Raw genomic sequence first — 21,344 nt, 5'->3', positions numbered from 1 at the left:
CTACGTTTCGGGCTTCCCTGGTGGCGCAGTGGTTGAGAGTCCGCCTGCCAATGCAGGGGACACGGGTTCGTGCCCTGGTCCAGGAAGATCCCACATGCCGCGGAGCGGCCGGGCCCGTGAGCCATGGCCGCTGAGCCTGTGCGTCCGGAGCCTATGCTCCGCAACGGGAGAGGCCACAACAGTGAGAGGCCTGCGTACTGCAAAAAAAAAAAAAAAAAAAAAAAAAAAAAAATACTACGTTTCATGGGATGCCCTTTAATTAGAAGTGGGACATTTTCTCACTGAGTTACCGCAGAATGTTTCCTATACATTTCTTTTTTCTCTTTTCTGAGGAATACAACTTCTAATGTAAATGAGCCCTCTCAGGTGAAACTCATCTTTCAAGTGGAGTTTGACCAGAATGGAATATCCCGGTAATATAATGAGATGAATGATCAATTAATTTTGTTCTGTATTTTAAATATGAATTCAGCAGTCGTGGATACTTGAAACATAATGATACTGATAATAATTAGTTCAGTGACTAGTGGAGTGTTGAACCCTCCCGCCCATTATTCAGTCAACAGAATAAGAGCAATAAGAATAACATTTATTGATTATAAACACTAAGTGACAAGCACTTTACATGGATTATTTAATTCTCACATTATGAGCTAAGTATGCATATTATCCACATCTTTCAGATGCGGAAACTGAAGCTTAGAGAGGTTAAGCAAGTTATCAGAGGATACACAGTAAGTGAACAGTTTAGGCAGTATTTGAACCCAGGCAGTGTGACTCCAGAGCTGATGGGCTTAACTGTCAGAGTGCTTACCATTGATCTCTTAACTCTTTGAGAAAACTTGCACTTCAGTTATCCCTAGTTACGTTATCTGATGGACTAAAATTTAGTTCAAGTAACTAGATTCTCAAGCTTTTAATAATAAAAGGAAAAACTCTAGATTCTGTGAGAATCCTAAAGGCTCCTAGAAATTGGTGTCCAAATCTTTTTGTTTATTTATTTTATTTTATTTTTGGCTGCGTTGGGTCTTTGTTGCTCCACGCAGGCTTTCTCTAGTTGCGGCCAACAGGGGCTACTCTTTGTTGCTGTGCGTGGGCTTCTCATTGTGGTGGCTTTTCTTGTTGTGGAGCACAGGCTCTAGGCACACGGGCTTCAATAGTTGTGGCACACGGGCTGAGTTGCTCCGCGGCATGTGGGATCTTCCCTGGCCAGGGCTCAAACCCATGTCCGCTGCATTGGCAGGCAGATTCTTAGCCACCGCTCCACCAGGGAAGCCCCCAGATCTTACTTTTAAATGGTTGAGGCACCTAGGTGTTCAACCTAGGAAAGAATTCGCACTGAAAGTCTGATTGGCAGAAAAATTAGGTATGCTTCATATGAAGCTGAAAGACAGAACTTGGACCAGAGGGTGAAATTTGTGGAGAAGTATATATTGGCTTAGAACTAAGGAACAATAGTCAATATCTGCAGTACTGGAAAACAAATAGATTAGTTGGTTCTCTCGTACTGGTAGTCGTCAACTACTAAAAGTAGCCAACTTTACTCAAGGTACTATAAGGGTTCGAGCTGTATGTTATAAGGACTAGATGAGGTAACATAAAAGCTGTCTTCCAACTCTGATTAGATGTGTTTGGCTTATTTGAGACCTGTTGCATAGACTGTCCACTGAAAGGATTGAGGATCTTAACTTTAAAAGTAACACACAAAGGTTTTATTATCCCAAGAAATTTGAGAACCATTATTTTATAATAAACACAAGCTTTTTCTATACCTTACAAAAAAGTAATGTTTAATTTTCTCTATTTTGAGAGAACTGAATAATATGAATTTTTGTGCAGAAGGGTATGACATTGTGATGGTGGCCAATATTTTTGTAATATCTCTTTCTCTTGATACTATTGTACATGCCTAATTGATATAAGCTAGTTAAGAAATTCAAATCCGAAATAAACTTTCATACAATGACCGACAGGTATCTTAGCTATTACTACTTTGAGGTTTATTTCAGATGTCTGAATTAGTTAACTAAATAACAAACAAAATATCTGCCCAGAGGAAACTAGGTCTTTAAGGGACTCTTATTCACTGCCACACCGTTCAACCCAGCACACTATGCTCATTTAATATTGGATCAATCCATGATAATACTTAATATGCAATATCTGATCTAATATATTAGTTTTTTCTCTCCCCCCCCAAAAAATTTGCCATATGGAAAAAAATCGTGATATAAAAAGTTGTTTCAAAGAAGAAAGCAATATTCATAAGGACTAGAAAGTTTAAGAATGGCATAACATTTTTATTTGCAGGAATTAATACAGGAGTGTGTTTGTTTTCATGTAAGTTAATATAAATTTAATCTGTCTGTTAAAAAATCTGAACATCACTTATCAAGATCCAAAACTGGAGTACATCCCCAGTTTTTGCTTCAGCGGTCTTGCTTTGCTGTCAGATGATCTTTCTTATCAGCACTATTGTTAGCACATCTTTTGTTCTTATCACCCAGTTCTTTATCACCGATTGCTATGGGAGCAAAATGACCCAACACAGAAAGCAGTTGTCTCAAATACTTTGTAATTTATTTGAGTACCATTAGTTTCCTGATTCTAAATAACCTTATAGTTAATGGGTAATGTAAATCATTTCTTAATAGGCTATCACATTGGAATAAATCTGTGAGTTAAGAAAACTTAAGGAGTGGAAGAAATGCCTACTCCCTACAGGCATTTACTGATGTGTGTGGCTTTAGTTCCTGAAGAAAAGTAAACAAGTGCAGTAAATATATTGAATATTATATATTTACTAATGAATATTAATTTCATTGGGGGCAAAGGTGTTTGCTTTCACATTTCATCATGTGTATGGCATCATCTGTCATATATTTCTCATTTTGTCTACTTTATTCTTTATTCCTTTTGTAGTTGATTTTATGTAGCTGTATATTTTGTAATAAGAACTTGTTTTTAGTATGATAATTTTTAAGAATTAGCCAAGAGATTCATCTCAGACCCATAGAACTGCAAATTAAATTATTATGATTTAAAAATGGCAATTTCATGGACTTCCCTGGTGGTGCAGTGGTTAAGAATCCGCCTGCCAATGCAGGGGACACGGGTTCGAGCCCTGGTTCAGGAAGGTCCCACATGCTGCAGAGCAACTAAGCCCGTGTGCCACAACTACTGAGCCTGTGCTCTAGAGCCTGCGAGCCACAACTACTGAGCCGGCGCACCACAACTACTGAGCCCGCGCACCACAACAACTGAAGCCCGCGTGCCTAGAGCCCGTGCTCCACAACAAGAGAAGCCACTGCAATGAGAAGCCCGCGCACCACAACGAAGAGTAGACGCTGCTCGCCGCCACTAGAGAAAGGCCTCGTGCAGCAATGAAGACCCGATGCAGCCAAAAGAACAAACAAAAACCCCACAACATTGCAAATCAGCTATATTTCAATAAAAAATATTGTAAAAAAATTAAAATGGCAGTTTCTCATTACAGATAATGAATAAAATGTATTTTCTTCCTAAAGATATGAACTTAGTCTTTTCCTGGTGTCACAATGGTTATGAAGAAAAAAATTGGTGTGCTGTTAATTGCTATCTGATTTATATTGTGTTTTAAAAGCAAGAGTAAACTCATGGGTCATATAGATCTGAATGCATGGACTGGTCTGTTTAGCTATTGGATAACCATTTATTGAGTACCTGGCTTTATGCAGTGCTGGGTACTATGCTAGGAGTTAGAGTTTCAAAGATAAGGAAGACATGTACCTCCTTGAATTTATAGAGTATTTGTCTATTCTTTATGACTTAAGACACCAGTGACTTGGTGAAAGTAAAATTTAAGAGAAAAACCTTAAATTGCAGGTGTAACTAACATACCATACATGTGAGCTCATTCAGATTTTAATCTCTAAATCTGATCTCCAAGGGACTTTTTAGATACTCTTTGAAGGTTTAGGGCTGCTTATAAATGTTTTAAATGACCTAGAAGTATTTGCCCTAACGTTAAAGAGTAGTCCAGCAGCCATTCTAGAGGAGAGAGGCATGGGGAGCTCTTAGAAGAAAGGAAGGGGAAGAAAGGGGAATGGAAGGGAATTCTCCTGAGAATTTTCTTACAGCTCTCTTCTTAGGAAGGCTTTAGAGCTCTGTATTTATCTGAAACATAGCTCTGAGTTTACTAGTCATGACAGTACTTTGGGCCTAATGAGCACCTCACTCCAGCATCCTTTTGCTGCAGGATCTAGATTGTGTTCTCTCCCATATGGTAGCCACTAAACATGCATGGCTATTTAAGTTTAAATAAAATTTAAAATTCAGTTGCTCATTATCCACATTTCAAGTGCTCAATAGAGCTACCTAATTGGACAGTGTAGATACAGAATGTTTCCATCATTTTGGAAAGTTCTTTTGCACGGCACAAATCAGGATGAAAAAGTTACATGAGAAAAATGTTAGAAATTAGAAAGGGCTTCGTTGTGTGGAGGAAATTAGTATAGAATTGAAAAGTATATTTTCTTAACTGAGATCCTCTAAGATTTTGAATATGACAACATTAGTTGACATTTGGAACATTTCAGGCATTTAATTCTTACACTTTTGCTGCCAGAGTAAAATAAATAAGTTCTGTAGTTTTATTTCAGGATTATAAAAATTGGCATGTTTGAAATGAACTCATGTACAAAACAGAAATAGAGTCAAAGATGTAGAAAACAAACATGTTTACCAGGGGTTAAGGGGGGGAGGGATAAATTGGAAGATTGGGATTGACATGTACACGCTACTATATATAAAATAGATAACTAAAAAGGACCTATTGTATAGCACAGGGAATTCTACTCAGTACTCTGTAATGGCGTATATGGGAAAAGAATCTTTAAAAAAGTGGATATAGGGCTTCCCTGGTGGCGCAGTGGTTGAGAGTCCGTCTGCCAATGCAGGGGATGCAGGTTTGTGCCCCGGTCCGGGAGGATCCCGCGTGCCACGGAGCGGCTGGACCCGTGAGCTATGGCCGCTGGGCTTGTGCATCCAGAGTCTGTGCTTCGCAACGGTAGAGGCCACAACAGTGGGAGGCCCCGCGTACCGCAAAAAAAAAAAAAAAAAAAGTGGATATATGTATATGTATAACTGATTCACTTTGCTGTACACCTGCAACTAACAACATTGTAAATCAACTATACTCCAATAAAAATTTTAAAAAAGTGTCATGTTTGACTCTCAAGATGATTCTGAAAGTTAGAATTTGTGAGTTCATATTTCTGTCATACATTTGATTTCATTATGTAATCTTCTGAGGCAAATATTGCTTTAATAAGATTTTCTTTGTTTTTCTTTGTTCCCATTAGTTGATTAAGCTTCTGAAGTTTTGAGACTTTTTATCTGTTTAGATAAATCCTCATCCACTTCACCAATCCTTCAACTTCTCCCCACTTTAGAAAGCAGCAAATGAATGTTTTTATGTTAAAAGGAAGGGCTCTCATTCTTTAGTTTCCCATTCCACTTTAGACATATGAAATTAGGGAGAAAAATTTGTAATATAGCAATATGGAAGACTAATACAATCTACCGTTTTTCCCCAAAATGGGAATTTCATCATTTTTATTATATAATATTATGATTAGAAGAAATAATAGGGAAATTAAAATGTGAAAGAGAGCTCTTTTAATCTTAATGGGAATACTCCTAGTGTGTGACCCTTGAGTCAGCTAGTGGCTGCTGGATTAAGGTGCCTTTTTACTGTATTAGTAGTTTAAAGCAGAAAAGCACAGTCTTTTCCATACATATAAAAAAGGCATCTGGGGGGCTTCCCTGGTGGCGCAGTGGTTGAGAGTCTGCCTGCCAATGCAGGGGATGCGGGTTCGTGCCCCGGTCTGGGAGGATCCCGCATGCCACGGAGCGGCTGGGCCCGTGAGCCATGGCCACTGGGCCTGCGCGTCTGGAGCCTGTGCTCCGTGACGGGAGAGGCCACAACAGTGAGAGGCTCGCGTACGGCAAAAAAAAAAAAAAAAAAAAAAGGCATCTGATTGTGTTTAACATACATTTTTGATCATTTAAAAATCTCTTATTAAAATACAAATAGATATTTCAATAAATATTATCAATTAATACATTCTTCTGATATTCAACTGTTTTCCTAAAATGACTGTCTTTGGTCATGGTGTATTACTATTTGAATATGCCATTTGATTCATATTGATAGTATTTATTTAAAAATAGATTGGTGTATTTTTTTTCTTTTTTGTATTGACTTACTAGATTTTAGTATCACTGAAAGAATTGAGAAGCTGTCCTTAGTCTGTTTCTTGGAACAATTTAAGAAGCATAGGATTTACCTGTTCCTTTAAGATTTCATCTCCTTGTTTGAGCCTTGGTACTTTTTTAGGGTGTAATTGTTTGCAGCTTTCTTAAATTCTTCTATATAGGGGTTGATTTATTCGTAATTTTCAAATTTATCAGCATAGACTTACATCATTTTTTTTCTTCTGTGTCTATGGTTATAAATTCTTTCATTCCTAATTTTGTTTTTGTATTTTCTTAGACCTATTTTATTTCCAAAGAGCTAATTCTTCAGTTTTAAATAAATTTTTCTAATTCAGTTTCCACTTTTATCATTATGAATTGCTCTCTCTTCTAAAGGATTACTGATACCCAGATGGTTTTTCTCCTTCATATATGTTGCTTTAAGTGAAGGAAGTGAAGTGAGAAGTGAAAATTGCTTGTCTGTGATGTAGCCTTCCTACTTCTATAAAATTGCAGCACTTAAATGTAATAGGTAGTTGCTTAAATAGAAATTATTTAGATTCCAGAATAGTAGTGTGACAGACCAGTTGTAGGCCATAGCTTTTCCTTCATTTGCATCATGTTCTTGTCGAAAGGATATTTTGAAACAATTAGTAGTGTACAGTGTCTTTTTTTTTTTTAATAAAATTTTCCCATTTAGAATCTTTTGGCATCCTCTGGCAGTGATTTGCTAACTTCATGTATACTAACAGCACAAGATTGCTTGCATAGGTTTTACTTTTCTACTTAAGGATCTTACTGTTTCACAGTAAAATGAGTGATGGGTGGGTCTTAATACCAGTAGCATTTCAGAACATTAAAAATGTGAGAATATAAAACGAAGATATATTTAGTCACGTTAATCAGTTAACACATTTCTATTTATTTATTGAAATGTTCCTTTTGTGTTATATGTATTTTGTTATAAAATGTTTCTTTTATTTAAGACTAAACTTAAGTACTTCCTTTGTAGGTATAAGCGTGTCTTTTCAGTTGGAACCCATGCGATTACTACATATAATCCCAATACCCTAGAAGTAACAAATCAGGTAATTATGTTAGAAGCTATTAGGTGTTTGAACTCCATTTGAATTTTAAAAGCCAGGTTAAAACCTGACCCATGACTCCCTGTCTGAAATCAGTACTTTAGGGTAGAAGTGTCAAATCTGAAAAAAATTAATATGCTTATATAATGCTAAGTGCTCAGGACCAAGCATAAATAAAGGGGGCATGTGTGTGCTTATTTCTAGGCTCTAAGGGGTATAACATTTTAATATGTTACTATTGATTACAGCAGTCTTTTTAATGTAAAATTCGTAAATTCTTCATAATTTTAAAGGTAGCCTTGTTACTGTAATACAGGCATACATAAGTCACAAGTGCAGTGGTTGGAAAATACTTGTAATGAAAGTAAGGTTACTATTTATAAAGGCAAGACTAATGTGAATATGGGTAAGTAAACATAAATATATTCTAGTTTATTTTAATTCTAAATTAGGTATGTTTTACAGATTCTTCTTTTTGTTGCTGTTTTTGACACATTTGTAGGTAACCATAAAATGCTATTCCCCAGTTCTTTTCACATCTATGTATTTTAATTGTTTTGGATTAATGTCATCAATCATTGAATTTGGAAAACGGATAGGACTTCTTTATTGTCTCTGATGACTGAAAACTTTTAAAAGTTTGTTTTATAGAATTATTGTAAGACAAAACCGTTTCTAGACCTCAATACTGTTTTGTAAAATTTTCTCATTTAATCAGTGATTGTGAAATTAAAGTAGTAAAAATAAGTGTTGCATTTCCCCATAGTATAGCACAAGTTGAAAGAATTCCTTTCTTTTTGTTAGTGGCCTTATGGAGACATTTGCAGCATCAGCCCTGTTGGAAAAGGGCAAGGAACAGAGTTCAACCTCACATTTCGTAAAGGCAGTGGAAAAAAGTCAGAAACATTAAAATTTTCTACAGAGCACAGAACAGAACTTCTTACAGAAGCATTGGTAAGAACCATTTCATGTTAATAAACTAAATTTCTCTCTTCTTTTTCTTAATGAAACAGTTACATTAAACTACAAATATTAATGTTCTGAGTCCCTGTTCCCACTATGCTTATTTTTTTCTTATTGACCCTTAACTCGACACTGTGAAACTTACACTTTTTTCTTACTGATAGGCTGGTTAATCCTTTATATTTGATAGTTTTTAAATACATTATACAGAACAAAGCAGTTTTACGTTTAATTAATCTATCCTGTTTTTCAGTAAAATTTCACACTTTATTGAATATCCTTAAACTATAACTTTAATAACATTTTTTTGTAATAGATTTATTTATTTATTTATTTTGGCTGCATTGGGTCTTTGTTGCTGCACACAGGCTTTTTCTAGTTGCGGCGAGTGGGGGCTACTCTTTGCTGCAGTGCAGTGGCTTCTCTTGTTGCGGAACACGGGCTTTAGGCGCACGGGCTTCAGTAGTTGTGGCGCGTGGGCTCAGTAGTTGTGGCATACGGGCTTAGTTGCTCCGCGGCATGTGGGATCATCCTGGACCAGGGCTCGAACCTGTGTCCCCTGCATTGGCAGGCACATTCTTAACCACTGTGCCACCCGGGATGTCCCTAATAACATTTTTTAATATCAGGGTTACCAAGTTAGGATTTTAACTTTGGATAGAAAGTACTGAATTGAAATGTGAGTCTTTCTTACCAATCTGTGGTTATAAACTATGCTTGTATCTTCTCTTTCAGAGATTTAGAACTGATTTTTCAGAAGGAAAAATCACAGGAAGGGCAAGTATTTAACATTTATTAATATCTATCTTTATTATTTCAAATGTTGTGCTTTAGAAATCATTCCATGAACTGTGTGTTCCCTTTATGGCAAAGTTAAAGGGGAAAAAAATGAAACAACTTTAATGTCTCCTGATATCATGTGATAGAGAGATGAGTGTAATTTAACAGGAAACTCAAATATGAATAATTAGACTTATGACTGTTACTGCTGATAGTTGGGAAAAAATCTTCAGCTAGAACTCAGCATTAAAAACAATGCTTCATTCACGAAGTCTTTATTCAGTATTCTGAAACAGCAAGAGAAGCTTCACGCTGCTGATAATACTTGTTAGACCATGCAATAGTTGTTTGGTGTAGGAGATTCCTATTTCAGAAGTATTAAAGTTTTAAGAATGTTTATGTATTGAAACTGTCTTATTACATGTTCTTGCACTGGATCTGGCCAATAATGAAGCTTTGCAGGGTGCACTGACAGCTTTCAGGAAGCTCATTAGAATTTAACTTTTCCAGGCCTTCTCTAGTCACGTTACAGCAGCATTTAAACTAAATCAGAGTCTTCTGGGGACGGTAAATGGGTGTTGATACTTTTTTCACTCCCTTGAAATAGGGGGGATGTAGAGTAATGTGTAAACTCATAGCACTGTCCAGAACGCTAGCCTCTGGCAGAAGGCAGGATCTGAACTCTCATATGCTGGCAGCACTGTTCCCCTGTTTTTTTTAAAAGCCCTCACGCATCCTGTATATAGATGTTCTATTCCTGTTTTAGTGTCCCAAAAGCCTCACTGATCTCAACTCAAGCAATTGACTGGTTGCCCAGGAGCCATTTAAAATAGCTTAATGGTGTTTGGTGAGCTGCTTGTTTCTTATACATGATGAGGCACAATCAGATTTATATAAATCATAATTTGGTATGCTTATTTTCGTTATTTTATGTTAGTGGGTAAGTTTTCTGTATATCTCGTCTGTTTGGAAAACAACTGCTTCCAGAAGCATACTTAGAGATTTTGTTTATAAGCTTCCTTTTATATCCGTTAACTTCAGCAACTTAATACTTTTCAAAATTTTGTGGTGAAAACAGTATCCCTAGAAGATTGCCTGAAGGACAGCAATTTTACATAAGTTGAATTTGGCCTCAGGCCTCTCATTGCCCCTGGATATACTCTAAATCAAGGTCTCTCAAGACTGTCTTGGCCTCCACAGTCCTGAAGGACAGTGATTTGTTTCCCTTGGCAAATCTCTTTACTTGACAGTTGATTATCAGCTGGAGGAATGGAGAGTATCCTGTGCGAGTGGGCTGTGGGGCATGTAAACCAGCATAGTTGGGAAAAGCACCACTTTTTGTGGCCTCCCTTCTACCCCCACTTCTGCTGGAAAGGTGTGGCACTGCTCCATCCTTTAGTTCAGAATCAAGGCTCTAGATATATTCTTGGGTTAATGCAGGCCTTTTTGTCTTTCAGCAGAATTCCTTTTATGAAACCATAATGTGCATGATGCCATAGATCAGTAATGCTGAGGGGATTGATGTGATATGATCCTGTGAACTTCATTGCTGGGTTTAATGTTGGAGTATTAGCAGAGGTGTTTATTATCTAATGCCTTACTGTCTTTTCTGAACACCTGCAAGAGAATTTTTCTCTTATTTTAGTATTAGAAATAGTTGTACTCTTGAGCAGCAACCAGTTTATTTTTACCTTAAGAATCATGTAACTGACCATGTGTTCCTCTTCATATTGATGGGTAGAAAACTTTGTGGTCTTTTTGGGTAGACAAGGGAATGTTCACTACACATCCGACATTTTGTTATCCTTATTTTCTCTTTACCTCATTTTGCCTTTATTTTAAATTATTCTATACACATCATTTTAGTTAGCAGCCTCAATTAAACATTTTTTTCTTTTTAAGAGTAAAACTGGGTAGTAAATGGATGTTGACCATTGTAATTATTTCTGATACTAGGTACTTTAATTTACAAAGGAATGTTCTCTAAATGGAATTTTACTTGCTAATGAGATCAAACTTCTAAAGATGTTTCCAATGGTGTGATTAGAAAAGCCTACGGTGTTTAAATTGAATACTGTAACAGTCCTGAAATGTGACTTAGCTCTTTTCTATATCTAACTTGGTTAAAAGAAGCATAGGGACCTCAGCTCAGTGCTCTGTGATGACCTAGATGGGTGGGATGGGGTCGGGGGCGGGGGGGGGGGGGGAGATCCAAGAGGGAGGGGATATATGTATAAATATAGCTGATTCACGTCGTTGTACAGCAGAAACTAACACAACATTGTAAAGCAACTATAATCTAATTTTTAGAAATCCATTAACAAAAGTTGAAATCTTTTCTCCAATAGAACTCTTGAAGAATAACATTTCTATTTAGGATTTCCCTAAAAAAATTTTTTTATAGATTTGCATAAAGGTGACTTAAAATTGTTTCACAAAATATTGTAACCCAAACCTTTGTTAATTGTAAAAGGACATACTGTCTTCAGTTAGCATGAACATTCTTAATTGAATAAACATAAACCTCCAAATGTCTAAAATAAAAATGATTTTAACAATTTGGATAGTATCTCTACATATTTATAGTTTTTGGTTGTTTCAGTAGTGACTGATAAGTTAAATGTAACTGTGTTTTATGGTAAACTTAAATATGAATCTAAAAGTATTATTATCTTTCTCTCTAGAGATATAACTGCTATAAGCATCACTGGAGTGATATAAGAAAACCTGTCATTTTGGAAGTAACACCAGGAGGCTTTGATCAAATTAATCCTGCGACCAACAGAGTCCTCTGTTCCTATGACTATAGAAATATTGAAGGCTTTGTAGATCTCTCTGATTATCAAGGAGGGTTTTGTATACTTTATGGCGGATTTAGTAGATTGGTAAGTAGTGTTTTTAAAAAGCCATTTTAAAAGGGACATGACCGTTTGAAGGACAGCAGTTAATTTTGAAATTTCCTGAGTCCTCAGGGAGGAAGTATGATATGTATTATGAGTGCAGGCTTTGGTATCAACGAGACCTGAGCTTGAATCCCAATTTGCAGCTCTATAAAATGAGGAGAGTAATAGGTATGTTAATAGGTTTTTGTGTTTTGGATCGAATCAGATAATCTATGTAAAATGCTTAGCACAGTGTGTGGCTTAATATTCAATAAATGGTAGTTACAGTTTTATTTTCATTATTATTAATGTCTTACCTGAAAGTTTCTAAGCTTTCTTTGAAAAGGTATTTTAAAATCTTTTTTTTAATAGTCTTCTTTCCTTCGCCCAGCTATTTGTAATCTGAATATTCATTGAAACTTCAAATTTGGAATTTATTGCATGTTTTTGTCTTGAAATTCTGAATTATATGTAAATTTTGGGATACGGCAGAATGCCCTGTATGTTGGCAGTAGAAGCTGAGCTGTAGAAGATGACCATCTTTTTTTATAAGAAACGTCCTGCCTTAATTAAACCCCACATCTCAAAGATGAGCATTAAGAGGGTCCACATGGAGAGGCTCAGCTGAACTTACTCTCAAGAATCCTTTCTCTTGAGAATTTTAATTCCCATAGCTACCTTAATGTCCTGGGAACACTACTCCAAGATTTAGTGTTCTGTAGATAAATTATCCATCCCTGGGTAACAGAGCCAGGGCAAGTCTTTTGGATATACAAGAGGCTAGAGGGTAGCAAAAGGGAAGTAAAAAGAATGGTGGGGCTTCCCTGATGGCGCAGTGGTTGAGAGTCCGCCTGCCGATGCAGGGGGCACAGGTTCGTGCCCCGGTCCAGGAAGATCCCACATGCCGCGGAGCGGCTGCGCCCGTGAGCCATGGCCACTGAGCCTGCGCCTCCGGAGCCTGTGCTCCGCAACCGGAGAGGCCACAACAGTGAGAGGCCCGCGTACCGCAAAAAAAAAAAAAAAAAAAAAAAAATGGTGGATGAGGTGAACAATCTGACTTACAAAATATGTTAACTCTTCAGAGTTACAGGCCTTTACTCATCCTAGATTTCACTGCTTACCCAGATGATGGGTACCATCCTAGTGTCCCTCATCTAGGAATGTACATGTAGACATTTTGTTACCTCTGAGTCTAGACCCAAAAGGTGAAGGCCCAAAGAGAAAATTAGTTCCTTCTCCCACACTAAAGCAGCCTAAAGCCTGCTGTCATAGTGCCGTCCAAAGGTCTTTCTCTTCCCTGGGTGGTGGAAATTTATAATGATTAACACCTTGGTGGAAAACATACCTAATTACAGGAATATGGCCTCACAGACCTTAACAGAATCACAGTAATTCACCAAGCCTTACAATGCATAAGGTAAACATTAAGGATAAGAATTGCCAACATTTTTTATTGCTTGATGGCATCAAGCACTTTTAAATTTTAATCATCCACTTTCTAAGCATACTGTCTGCCTTTTAAAAGACACTAGCTAAAATGAGACATTCACTACAAATATGAGACCATGACAGATCCATTCAGCAAACCTTCATCTGGTACCTGCTGCATCCATAGTGACTAGATATGCTGCTGGGAATAAAATGAGGTTTTAAAACATGATCTGATCCAGTGTTTCTCAGCAGGGTAGTTAGTGGCATTCTGGGCAGGACAGGTCTTTCTTGTGTGGGATTCTCCTGCCCTGCCCTTCACGGGATATTAAGCATTTCTGGCCTCCAGGTACCAAATGCAAGTAGCAATATATCCTTAACCTTTGTAATACACTCTGGAGGTTGGTTTGTAATATTCATAGGCCAATGACTTGTAAACATTTAAACATTCTTTAAGGTAATCTTACAAGAAAGTCCACTATATAAAAACAGACGAAGTCAGAGCTACCTTAGTTGAAACTGGGAATCCTGTCCACATAGTACCCACGCCCTGACTGGACTTAGCTGGGGTTCCTGGGGCCTCTTCTGGAAGCCCCAGAGCGCTGTTTTCCACGCGGTGATGAGAACCAGACTCTGAGAAGTTAGGAGATAATTTCTATTCAGTGATTATTTTGCCAGGCTCTCTATCTCAGACTTTGTGATTTTAATTTAATAATAGTATTTCAGCCACAACACACTGCTTATTTACTTCTGATAAGATCTACCTTTTTTTGCTAGAAGTGCCCCTTCAGTCACTTTCCTATGAGCTGATTTCACTAAGGTCACATTTTAGTTATTTCAACGCTGACTTTTTAAATTTCAAAATTTGTGCAGCATTTATTTGCATCAGAACAAAGAGAAGAAATTATCAAAAGTGCAATAGATCATGCTGGCAACTATATAGGTATTTCATTGCGGATCAGAAAAGAACCTTTAGAATTTGAGCAATATTTGAATCTTCGCTTTGGGAAATACAGCACTGATGAATCCATCACATCTTTAGCAGAGTTTGTAGTCCAAAAAATATCACCTAGACATTCGGTAAGCCCATATGTTAAAAGTAAAAATTTGTTCATCTGATTTTGACATTTTTCTTCAATAATTTTTTAATATGTATCAATTTTGTTTGAAGGAACCTATAAAAAGAATTCTAGCACTTACAGAAACATGTTTAGTGGAACGTGATCCAGCAACCTATAATATTGCAACATTGAAGCCCTTAGGAGAAGTAAGTTTCAGCAATATTAGCTTAAATGAGATTTCTCCTTATTGATAAATTAGAATAATTTTCTTTCTATTTTAATGTTTTTTAATACCTGAAGAATAGGAAACAGGAAGAATCTGTATTCTTCATTGTATTTACTGATCTTAGAACAATGAATATTGCAAAATTTATTTTCCAAGTATACAATGAAAACTTTTTATTTGATATTGTGTGAAAATTTGAATGAGACTTTTAAGTGGCTCTTAAAGTCTGATATTATAAACAAGTTACATCTTTAAATATTGACTTCTGTCAGCTAAATGATGTGTAGTTTTTCTAATGAAATACTGTAAAACTAAATGTCTTTCGTGGAACTTGTGTTTTATTTTCCTTAGGTATTTGCATTGGTTTGTGACTCAGAAAACCCACAACTTTTTACCATTGAATTTATAAAAGGCCAAATACGGAAATACTCTTCAACAGAAAGGTATTTTTTAAAATTCATCTAGCTTTTAAGATCCTCGTATGTGCAAGGCAAAGTGCTTCATTAAAGTGCTTCATTACATAAGTTACATTAAAATTATGTAACTTAGGAAAAGACAACTCTATTTTGTTGCATATGTAAAATGTCCTTCATTTAGTTTTCAAGTTTCTAAAGAGTATAAAAATGGTGACTTGATTTTAAATGAAAGGATGAAAAATAAAGTGTATTTCTGAAACTTACACTTTTAAAGTATTTAAAAAATAGCACCTTTCACTTTCATTCTTAAATTGTTTGGGTAGTGGCAGCAAGTTACTTTAATATAAATATACTCAATGAAACTAACACAGCATTGTAAATCAGCTATAATTGTGTGCAGGTTTTGTGTGGATGTAAGTTTTAAACTCCTTTAGGTGAATACAAAGGAATGTAATCACTGGATCATAGGGTAAGAGGATGTTGAGTTTTGTAAGAACTGCCAAACTATCTTCCAAAAGTGGCTGTACCATTGTGCATTCCAACCATTTTGCATTCCAACCAGCAGTGAATGAGAGTTCCTGTTGTTCCACATCCTCATCAGCATTTGGTGGTGTCAGTGTTCCAGATTTTGGCCATTCTAATACTGGTGTTGTGGTATCTTGTTTTAATTAGCATTTTCCTGATGTCATATGATGTAGAGCACCTTTTCATGTGTTTATTTGCTGTCTGTATATCTTCTTTGGTGAGGTCTCTGTTAAGGACTTTGGATCATTTTTTAATTGGATTGTTTTTCTTGTTGTTGAATTTTAAGAGTTCTTTGTATATTTTGGGTAATAATCCTTTATCAGATATGTCTTTTGTAAATATTTTCTCCCAAACGTGGCTTGTCTTTTCATTCTCTTGATGAAGTTTCTTGAAAAAGTAAAACTGTAGAGACAGAAGGAGATGAATGGTTGCCTTGGGGTGATGGAAGTGTACAAAAACTGGTTTGTGATAATGATTGCACAACTGTACAAATTTACTAAAAATTACCAGACTGTACGATTTAATTGAATGAATTTTGTGATTTGTAAGTTATACCTCAGCAAAACAGTTAAAAATCTTAAAATTAAAAAACAAGAAGAAAACGTTAACACTCCATGCCTTTAGTAACTCATACATGGTATGTAACAGCAAAGTGAAGAGCTAGTATTGGAATGTCAGGTTCTCTCCTAATGCCACTGTTCTTTTTAGCTTCCCTTGTACCCAGAGTGCCCCCCTGAGCAGGTAGCCTGCTAAAGGGCCTATGCTCCCTTCTAAATCAAAATTTTCCTAAATTATCAATCCTAAAACCTTTTTATTTTTAACCTTGCTTAGAGATTCCTTATTAGCAAGTTTGCTGGATGGAGTAAGAGCCTCTGGTAACAGAGATGTTTGTGTAAAAATGACATCAACTCATAAAGGTCAACGATGGGGGTTACTCAGCATGCCCATTGATGAAGAAGTAGAGAGCCTTCATCTCAGATTCTTGGCTACACCTCCAAGTAAGTATTGATTTAAATGTAATTTCATTTGCATCCATCTACTTAACAATAATTTAAGAAATATAATGCAGATCTCTAAATCTTTTTGAACATTTCATCTCCTTACAGATGGCAACTTTGCAGATGCTGTATTCAGGTTCAACGCTAATATTTCATATAGTGGAGTTCTCCATGCTGTAACGCAGGATGTAAGATAAATTGTATCATAATATGTTCATTGTCATTAACTTTTGGTATGGAAACTTCTTTGAACTATTCTTCCTTACCTAGGGTCTCTTCTCAGAAAACAAAGAAAAACTGATCAATAATGCCATAACGGCATTATTGTCCCAAGAGGGGGATGTTGTTGCTTCCAATGCAGAACTTGAGAGTCAGTTCCAGGCTGTGAGGAGGCTTGTGGCTTCCAAAGCTGGTTTTCTAGCCTTTACTCAGCTTCCAAAGTAAGTTGCCTTAATTTTTTTCTTCAGAGAATTTGAACAACTCAAAATAGCAAATAATCAACAGTTTACCTCTTTATATCTGAGTAAAACCTGATACCTTTTAATATGGTGATATAGTAGTTTCTATTCATGAGAAATAAAAAAGGAAGGTGAATGGAAATTATATTTCTGACTTATTTATCCATTCACCCGTGATATTACTGACTCTGTTTTAGTGAATTTGAATGGGAAATTTTATGCCTTTTAGTTTTAATTAACCTTAAAAAAACTCTTCCCCTTGAAAGAAAAAAATTATTGTGATAACTGATATGTTCCACAGATGGGATTCAGAATATGTAATTGCTATAGTAATGCAATAGAAACTTAAGATGATTTATGTTATATTTTAATAATAAAATAATAGAATAATGCTCAGGCATTGCTACTATATGCTGTTGTTTTGTTCTACAAGGTTTCGGGAGCGTCTAGGAGTGAAGGTAGTAAAAGCACTCAAGAGGAGCAACAATGGAGTAATCCACGCAGCCGTTGATATGCTCTGTGCCCTCATGTGTGTAAGTACTAGTGTTTTTCTTAAGTAAACTGATTTTGTTTAAGTTGACTGATGGTTTAAACTTCCACAAATCCAGATTTTCATTGTACCAATTAAATTCAGTGTTTCTATATTTCCTAACTTGCTCTCATAGCAATCTACTTATTCAAATAAACATTTGTTTAGCATAAACTAGGCACCATGCTATGTACTAGAAATACAAAGATGTTAAGGCAAAGTTACTTCCTTGAAATTGCTAACAGTTTAGTAAGGTAGGCATACGTATACAATATAAAGTAGTAGCAGCCATGGGATCCGTAAAAAGCAGCACTTAATTTTGGTTTTGTGATGAGGAGAAGATAAAAGATTCTAAGCCAGTCTTTCTGGAAGACATTACCTTGATCTGAATTTTGAAAGGCAGGCAGGTATTTTCTAGCTGTGAGAAGACTTTCCTAGGAAGAAGGAATAGCATGTGCAAAAGCATATTTGGGAAGCAACAAATAATTGAATATGACTGGATCATAACATATGTATGGGGGCACATGGGATTAGGAGTTATAGCTAGAGATGTATGCAGAGACAGCCATAAAAAGCCTTTTGTATCAGACAGAGAAGCAAGATTTGTATGCTTTAGTAAGGAACAACTGAAGGATTTTTCAACAGGAGTGATAACATACCATGTTTGAATTTTAGAAAGCTCATGGATGGTATGTGGAGTGTAGATTAGAGGTCAAGTTAAGAGGCGGGTAGAGCAAATTATCATGTGAGACATGAGATGCTGAGGTAGGATGGGCTAAAGAAGGCACATTTGAAAGCTGTTTGAGAGGTAAAAATCTAACTTGATGACAGCTTGTTGGGGGGGAAAAGCAGCTGTTCAATATAACTTTCAAGTTTCTGATTTATCTCAATTTTGTGTAGAGTATATGAGACTTTATTCCTTATATTAAGTGTTTTTAGGCAGACTTAGTGGTATACAGTAAACATAAGTAATCACTTGTTTAAAACCTTATTTATTCCCCAAAGTGGATTTTATTATTTTTACTACAAATAATTCCATTAAAGAATTAGTGAGGGACTTCTTTGGTGATCCAGTGGTTAAGACTTCGTGCTCCCAATTCAGGGGGTCTGGGGTTGATCCCTGGTCAGGGAACTAGATCCCACATGCCGCAACTAAGAGTTCGCATGCCGCAACCAAAGATCCTGCATGCCGCAATGAAGACCCTGCACACAGCAACGAAGATCCCGCATGCTGCAACTAAGACCCCGCATGCTGCAACTAAGATCCCGCATGCTGTAACTAAGACCCAATGCAGCCAAATAAATTAATTAATTAATATTAAAATAATAATAATAAAAAGAATTAGTGGAATAACTAGAACATAAAATAACAGTAGTGTGAAGTAAACACATTGAGACCTCATTAAAAATTAGGTGTTTGCTGTGTATTTTACATGAATTATCTCATTTGAACTTCATAATAGTCCAGTGAGGTAAGTACTGTTATTCCCACTTTGTAGCTGAGGAAAATGAAACTAAGAGAGTTAAAATAATTTAACTCTATCTAAGCTTGGTTATAGTCAGTAGCAGAATTAGGATTTGATCTTTACTCTTAACTATCATGCTGGAATCCTTTTTATGCTCTTAGTTTATTCCAGCAGTCAAAAGACAATCATCTTGAGACAGGAAGTATTTACTGCTAATTTTAGTACTTACTTTTTTTTTTTTTTTTCACAAACCCTTGTGTCGAGGGCTGACTTTCAATAGATCGCAGCGAGGGAGCTGCTCAGTACTTACTTTTAAATGCTAAGTTTTATCATTTCAAATTTATATTACAAACTTGGGGGAGGAAGAATGGATGTCATTTGCTTTTTAAGAAGGAGATCTGTGACTTTTTCTCTCAAAATTACCTTGTGCAGTACTATCTACAGTTACTTGTTAGGCAGATCATCCACGAAGTCTCATCAGACCCAGGAGAAATTATCACTTCTGCCCTCTTATCACGAGATTCCTTTCTGCCTTAAATTTTAAAGACTATGGTTTTTAGTTCTTTCAGTGTTCAATGAGTACTCTTTATAAATGACTTTTGTGTGATGCCACTGCTTATGAATTATCACTGTTTTTAATCAATAGCCCATGCATGATGACTATGACTTAAGACAAGAACAGCTAAACAAAGCTTCTCTTCTCTCTTCAAAGAAGTTTCTGGAAAACTTACTGGAGAAATTTAATTCCCATGTGGTAAGTTATAATTAAATTTGTCTTAATGAGAGATACCATACATATTGAAAGGTATTGTGTAAGTACAGCATGGACAGTTTTTTGTTTTGTTTTTAAATTGTGGCCCTCAACTTTTGGTCAGTATTGGTTTAGCTTGGACATTAATAATAAAATAATCTGTTTTAGGACTATATCCATTTATCTGGAAAGGATAAGTTGCAAAGCCTTTAAATTTTTAGTTATATCACAGATTTTTGCTTTTTTTCTCTCTCTTTAAAAATGTCATTATGAAATAAGTTGCTTAAAAAAAAACTGAGCCAAATCTTTGTTCCTCAGTCATTAGTAACAGTTTTGGAGATAGGCAGTAATATAACATCTAGAAGGAATATGAACAAATTGCCAGAGTTTTGCAAGTGTTGTCCAAGATTGCTTATTATACAAATACACATTAACCTTAGTTATATATGTTTGAGGAGTCTTGGTTCTCTAGAAATTTGACAGAATTTTAATTATTTTCCCTTTGAGATATGGTAAGCACTGTGGATTTGATACATTAGTAAAACAAGTAGTGCTTCCAGTAGTACTCAAGTTAAGAGTACTTTGAAACTCATGTAGGGAAATTAAATGTTTACTTCTAACATATAGAATAACAGAAAGAAACCCATTACTGCTATGTTTTAAGTGAAGCTCTCTGTACTAAGCCAAGGCAATATGTTACTTTGTTTCAGGATCATGGGACTGGTGCCCTAGTTATTAGTTCACTCTTGGACTTCCTTACTTTTGCCCTCTGTGCTCCATATAGTGAGACAACAGAAGGGCAGCAGTTTGATATGCTCTTGGAGATGGTAGCATCCAACGGAAGAACACTTTTTAAACTCTTTCAGGTGAGAGCTTATACTTTTATCAGATCACAACTAATCTAAGAGAACCACTTTTTGGGTCAGTTTGTTTTTAAAATAGTACATGTATGCTTCTGTGGTAATATAAATAAATATAGCCTAAGTACATTATCATTTTAGGACATTTAATTCCATGAATTTCATTGTGTTTCACATAGAGCTCTGTTGATAGCCTTTGACCACTATTTGACACTGTTGCCCATCTTTTCCATCTTAGAAGTAGTGAAAAACTCATTTTTTTTCTGTGGTAGACCCAAAGTTCCCTTTTGTAGTTTTTTGTAGTTCCCTACAAAATTTCCAAATAATAAGATGAGCTTTAGCAGGGCTGTTCGTAAGCAATTGAAAATATTTATTTCATATAATACCATAATATTTATTATGTACATGTGTGAATATGATATTTATATTTTATGTTTATATTATAAATGTTGATTTCTGTTATTTTAATACCATAGTTATTTGATATCATTCCAGTAAGTAGAATATATATTCAAATAAGTGCCAGCTGTTTTCTACTACTATAAACTCTTTAAGTATGTGTGAAGCTATATTGTAAGAATACCTAACATTTTTAAACCAAACTGTGAACTGACTTTGAGATGTAGCCTTTACTAATTTTATGGCTTTTATACCTTGCATAAAATTGTGTATCCCTCTT

General features: G+C 35.9%; 1 protein-coding gene across 5 annotated transcripts in view; it reads left to right on the top strand.

The window, feature by feature from the left end:
* Nucleotides 1-21,344, top strand: part of DNAJC13 (DnaJ heat shock protein family (Hsp40) member C13) — a 122,341-nt gene that overhangs the window by 22,887 nt on the left and 78,110 nt on the right. For 2 of the 5 annotated variants that reach the window (XR_009563829.1, XM_030873486.2), the window contains exons 3-15: nt 7,250-7,325; nt 8,127-8,276; nt 9,021-9,062; nt 11,750-11,950; nt 14,249-14,455; nt 14,547-14,642; nt 15,014-15,105; nt 16,435-16,601; nt 16,710-16,789; nt 16,872-17,041; nt 17,493-17,592; nt 19,701-19,808; nt 20,516-20,671. Coding sequence is in view for 4 of the 5 variants with exons in the window: in XM_030873486.2 (XP_030729346.2) it covers nt 7,250-7,325; nt 8,127-8,276; nt 9,021-9,062; nt 11,750-11,950; nt 14,249-14,455; nt 14,547-14,642; nt 15,014-15,105; nt 16,435-16,601; nt 16,710-16,789; nt 16,872-17,041; nt 17,493-17,592; nt 19,701-19,808; nt 20,516-20,671 (1,645 nt within the window). In the remaining variant the exon portion in view is untranslated. Of the gene's footprint in view, nt 1-7,235; nt 7,326-8,126; nt 8,277-9,020; nt 9,063-11,749; nt 11,951-14,248; nt 14,456-14,546; nt 14,643-15,013; nt 15,106-16,434; nt 16,602-16,709; nt 16,790-16,871; nt 17,042-17,492; nt 17,593-19,700; nt 19,809-20,515; nt 20,672-21,344 lie in introns of all 5 variants that reach the window. The other 3 variants (XM_060298608.1, XM_060298609.1, XM_060298610.1) reach the window with 3 other exon arrangements.

The sequence above is a fragment of the Globicephala melas genome, chromosome 4, assembly GCF_963455315.2.
Source record: "Globicephala melas chromosome 4, mGloMel1.2, whole genome shotgun sequence".
Classification (NCBI taxonomy): Eukaryota; Metazoa; Chordata; class Mammalia; order Artiodactyla; family Delphinidae; genus Globicephala; species Globicephala melas.
This window is presented reverse-complemented; position numbering and strand designations above follow the sequence as displayed.